General features: G+C 36.7%; 1 protein-coding gene across 1 annotated transcript; it reads left to right on the plus strand.

Moving 5' to 3' along the window:
• The first annotated feature begins 1,567 nt into the window (after positions 1 to 1,567).
• LOC306823142 (uncharacterized protein) lies at positions 1,568 to 5,131 on the plus strand. Its single transcript, XM_079342517.1, has 5 exons — positions 1,568 to 1,834; positions 2,069 to 2,225; positions 2,338 to 2,516; positions 3,613 to 3,744; positions 4,358 to 5,131. The coding sequence occupies exons 1-5, from the start codon at positions 1,759 to 1,761 to the stop codon at positions 4,486 to 4,488; spliced, it is 675 nt and encodes a 224-aa protein (XP_079198643.1). The 5' UTR covers positions 1,568 to 1,758; the 3' UTR covers positions 4,489 to 5,131.
• Positions 5,132 to 5,848: the final 717 nt, after the last annotated feature.

Raw genomic sequence — 5,848 nt, forward strand, 5'->3', positions numbered from 1 at the left:
GGTTATATTTTCACAACAATAAATAATGATTATCAATCATCTCCAAGCAGCAGTTCAATACATGGTTCCCTCTTTAAATGTTCTTTTCTGAGAATGACTTGTTAATAATGCTGTGTTTTGACAAAATGCTCCTTTGGACCTAATACATGCTTTAGCATGCTAATGTATTTACTCAAATTGAAACTTCAAAAATAGCTCGACGTGGAAAATTAAATTGAGGCATCTGATTATAACTAACAAGATCACTGTCCATTAGTGGAGTGCTTTAATCTCTTTGTTACTTCCATTCAACAATTTCCTTACTGATGCCATACAAGTTAAAGTAGATTTAAAATGAAGAACAGTGGATGAGGATTTTAAATATAAAAGTGATATACAAAAAAAACAGCTGTTATTCCACTCTTCCAAATTATTATGGACATTTTATAGTAATGCATATTAATTTATAATCCACTAATACAATTACATGTGATGGACATTTTTACACAAGTAGTTGTATTTAAATGCACCATTTAGCTCAGTAATGCCTTCAATGTCAGACAGCTAATGGACTTATGAGCTTCCTGCATGGTCATTTACAACCATTTCCATTTCATTTGTGCTCTACTCCCATGATGATACTACTTAAGTTTTTAAGGCTGTTTTGGCATTTGACCCAGCTCCTTCTCTTTCTCTTACTGTATGAATAAAGAAACAGAAATGCTTATAATGGATTGTACAACAGCAGGACTATACTGCTTTTGCGTACACTATTTGAATTAATGATGAGCTTTAACTGTAAAAGACAGGTGCGAGGATTATGTCAGGATTTGTTTTTTTTAACAGTAGATTGAATAGCATTTAACAGTGAATTCCTCTTAATTAGTGTCCTAATTGACATGTTGGCCTACACAGCATCTGCTAACTGTGAGCTAACACAGCTGAGACAGTTATCTTACAGTACAGTCACAAGAAATTGAGTGTGACAGTCATGCAATTTGACCCATTCTCACACCACACTTGACATTTCTCACGCTTATATTTCCCCATACTCCAACGTCATAGGTGCATGTTTAAATATGGAGAAGCAGACCTTTAAGCAAGAAAACAGTGCACACACTTTGGATTTAAGGAACAGAAGCTAACTATGTGGAAAGGATTTGGCTTTTAATGCGAGCCAGTCCATGTTGAGATATCCTCCAACATAAACTACTATAGAAGTTTATTTCTTTACAGAAGGCCATGTTTGGAGTTTTTGAATAAATTGGGAAAGTTGTAAAGTATGGAGAGACAGTTCAAGGGAAAGTGTGGGCGGAGGTAAACAACAGATCAGGTAGAAAGCAAAGTTGGGTGGGGTTAAAGTATCTGTTCTGTATCCACCTAAACTGCACAAGTAAGAAACTGAAATGTATTGATGCAATACGTACTTCTGTTTTGATATTATTGTCAAGACTGTTCTTTATTAACATACAGGCTGCATTAATGATTATAGCCTATGTCAGAGGAGAAAATACATCTAAAAAAAACAAAATAAGTGAACATGTTGACTGAATAATTGCAGCTTTAAAGATGAAAAAGGGTGTTTCTGAGGACATATGTTTATCGTGGTTTGTGACAGACGGGCACACAGTCTTGTTGGCTTGAGATAAAAATATAAAATGCCAAGTGGCATAAAGACAGGAATGCTGTTGGGCTACTTGCTTTAGGGTGCGTCAGACAGGCAGGTTGAAACAATTGTCACATTGAAAAGTCAAAGTCATTTCCTCACTTCACTAAATCATGGCAGTTATGGTTTCAGGTGTCTGGTCAAGTCTTGTGGTTATTTTGTGTGGTATCCTGCTCCCGGCAGTATTGGGTGAGTTTTAATTGTGTTTAATGTGTGTTGGCTATTCATCCCCAAACAAATTGAAGATGTTAAGTAAATCTTTAGTCTTATGCAGATCTGTCAAAATGACAACATGTGTAAGTTGAGTCAGGTATCATGCACTGCAGTCCATATGCTACACCCTTGTGTCTTTGCAGTTAGACAAATAACTGCTAGCTCATCAGTTTATGTTAACACTTATGTATACTTATATGTTTGTTACAGCTGAATACTGCAGCAGTTTTACAGACACAAATGGCTACTACATTGATAAGCAGCAATGTGGCAGTCAGTACTGCTGTGGAAGCTGCAACAATATGTACTGCTGCAATGACCAGAGATATCGTCTAACCCAAACGGATCAGTATTACTGTACTGAAAGGTGTGCTCCTCTTTTAATACCTTATTTCACTTTCTGTGATGCAACGGTTCAACATATATGTAATAAAAATCATTTTGAAGGAATACAAAATAATGTCTGTCTTTTTCACCAGCACTTCCAATAATGACAACAACAAAACCAGCAAGAGAAGCAAACTCGCTACACTTCTGGGAAGCATTCTTGGGTCTGTTTTACCCGTCCTGCTTTGTGTGGGTCTCGTCATCTGCTGTTTGGCTCCTTGCTGTTTGTTCTACAAGAAGTGTCGAAAGGGAAAAAACAAAAGACAATCAAGTAGGACAAAGCATCCAAGCGTTTTTTTTTCTTTGTTTGTTTTTTCTTTTTGCAAAGATGTGGTTCAAAAGACCAAAGTTACCTATGTCCTGTTAACAAGGTTTCATAGCCAGAAAAATATGTGAATGCACACTATCATCATTATCATAACTACCCAATTAGCCAACACTTCACATTGGTCCTTAACATCTTTACATTAAGGGATTTGAGTAATCGGAATATTTAAAATCAGCAGCAGCCATCTTGGTTGCTCAGCTAAATGCCTCTGTTGTCCTTGAAATCTTTAAATATCAGATAAATGCGTGCATTTAGCTAGCCTTAATCCGACAGAAGGGAAATCTGTGTGAACATGATGGGTGGCAGACATATTTGTACTGAGAAATAAAAACTTGGTCCCACAGATGTGTCTGGTTTAAAGAATCCTCTCGTCTGTTAAGCTATGCTAAGGTTCCCGCCAAGAATCAGTTTAATTTCGCCTCAGATAAAGTCCAGAAATCAGAACTTTTAGGCTCACCCAGGACCTTGTCAGGGATTTAAAGTGTTGACTGTTTTATAGGTAGTTTTAGCATCATTGTAACACCAATCTCGCCTCGAAACGTTGAATTTGGCAATCACCATCCTTTTTTCAAAGAGCATATTTGGACAACAGAGTGGATACTAATTGCTTAATCTCTTTACTGATAGACTAGTCAATGTTGTAGGTTGTAGCATAGCCACACCATAAATCACAAAGTAAATATCATTCTGCATTGTGGTAGATGTTCAACAAGTGATTTACAGCAGGCCATCTGCTTTTACACTGCCTGGCCTTTCAACAAGTGATCTGGCTCCCTGGTGGTCATTCCAAAAAATGCAGCCATAAAGCAACTTACTACTGGAAACTTAAGGAAACAACAGACTAAATCTGCCCTAGGTCACATCAAGTCTCAGTTCATAACATATTACCAGGTAACTAATGAGCCAGCATAAAATTAAGAATGTCATTAAGCATTTTTCCTTGAAACCTTTCCCTTTACGTTTTCTCAATTTGCTGTAAAAAATGTTTGATTAAAGCTAAGAATGTTTAATCATGTTTTGTTTTTTTGTTTTTTCTCAGATGCCGCTGTAATTTACACACCGCAGCAGCCAAACTCACCTTCCAGACACCCAGGATACCAGCCTGTACCTGTTCAGCCTGGATTTGGGGGCATGCCCAACCCCAATGCACCACCTCCCTATTACGGAGGCAGTAAGTATTTTCATAATGTTTATACATTAACTACACTTTAAGACAGGGTTCATTATAATTTACAATCACAGATATATGTAAACCACATACTTAGTGATTTATAATTGGATGATAGATCATTGTTCTTTTTTTCCAGAGATAGTAATACTTGTTTTTTTAAGAATGAGTCTAATTTGTGTACTCAGATCATGACTAGTGTTACAGAGCTTCACTTCAACTGTCTACTAAAAAGAAAGAAAACAACTGTGATGAAGCTCGTCTTCATCTCAAAAAGACAAACAATTGTGTTAGAAAAAAGCTGGCTCTTGTTAAACAATCCAATGTAAAAACATTGACTACGAAGAGATCTTTGCAATAGGACTTAACAACAACTCTCAAGGTGCATTAAGAACTGAGAAGACAGCTATTACAATTAGTTCACTGAAATCAGACATTGATCAGGAAATAATTAAGCCCCCAAATTATTATCTTTACTAATTATGATGATATATTGTGATATTTAAGTAGAATCAACATACTACCAAGGGACACCTTGTGTTTGTTTATGTTGTTTATGCTCAACAATGAAAAATGTTCACAAACAAAAAAGTAAACTCTTGTGTTTCTCTGGCAGATCCAGCTCCCCCTTCAGCTGCATTCTCTCCAGGTCAGCCGATGTACCCTATCCAGCCTAATATACCACCAATGTATCCAGGTGTAATCACACAACCGGCCTTCAACCCTGCTTATAACCCAAACCAATAAAGCAGCGAAAACATTGGTTCATAACATTGTATTCAAACCCTGGAGGAAACAATAATGGTAGAGGAATGTAAAATGTGGGAATACTCCGTTGACACAGAGGAAACCCCTGCAGGAACTAAATATATCCTTGGAGAATCAATATTTCTAAGGTATTTTATTTTGCACATAACTGGAACTTATTTTCATTGAAATGTTTAAAATTTTAACATCAGTATCTGTCTTCTTCTTTGTTTAAAAACAAAAACATATGTTTAAGTCCTGTGAAAACTATAAAAAGTGTGGAAAAAGAAAGCGAGGAAGGGACAGAAATGTTTATCTTGGTGAGGAGGGGTGGTTGACCCCATAGCGAGGTATTGGAAAACAACTGAGAACAAAGTACTCTTTGTGAGAATGGGCATAAAAGGAAAGTGTGAAATTCACCAGGCCCAATCGTAGAGTCAAACATTGTGTAATTACGAACACTTTAAAATGATTATCTTTGTGTGATAAATTGACTCTGTTTAAAAATACATAGTGCAAAAGGTTTTTTAAATTGAAAGCCCACATGCAACAGCCTCTTCACTGCCTCGTGCTGATCATTACATCAGCATGTGAAGAACCTCAATCAGTGATTTGATCTGGAGAGATCCTTGATCTACAGAGAAACTCCACATGAATGTCTCATTTCGTACTGAAAAAAGTCACAGATGGACTGAAATGTTTGCATAAGTAATTTTTGTGTCTTCGGCGCAACTAATGAACTCAATTGAATAATGTTGTTCATCTAGTGTAGAACATTTCTCAATTTTTTCCTCAGCGTGTCAAAATCTTGTTATCACTCTTCATCCTTTCTACTCCAAACAGTTTCACGCCTTAGAATTTCTCCAAAGGCGAAGCTTTGTGAGTAACTTTCATCTTTATACGTTTCTAGTCCTAACTTTAAGGACAAATTCTCAGAAAATGTCCTGATTCTGAGAACTTTCTCAGAATTATGTGACTTTGCAACTCTTGGTATTGAGGAGGCTTTTGTGAATATGGCCCTGGGATTGGAGGACTTTTCCTTCTACTAGAAGCCCCCTTCACAGTGGCACATTTACAGCAGCATAGCTTTTCCACAACACTGCTCTCTTGTTTAATAGACTCCAGCTGCCACTAGAGGTCACCTCTGCCCAACTTTTAATTTGCTCTGCTATCAAGTCTTTTTAATTGATGTATTTGTTTGAATGATTAAACCATGCCTAAAATATGGTGTGATATTAGGATTAGCTAATACCCTAAAGGATACTTTGATTGCTTAGTCTATAGTCTATATGTACATCATGGAGACTCTGGGGAATTCTCTGTTGCATTTAAAAACATTGAAGGCCATAGTTTTTAAACA

This window comes from Symphodus melops, assembly GCF_947650265.1.
Source record: "Symphodus melops genome assembly, chromosome: 4".
In the NCBI taxonomy this organism is placed as follows: Eukaryota; Metazoa; Chordata; class Actinopteri; order Labriformes; family Labridae; genus Symphodus; species Symphodus melops.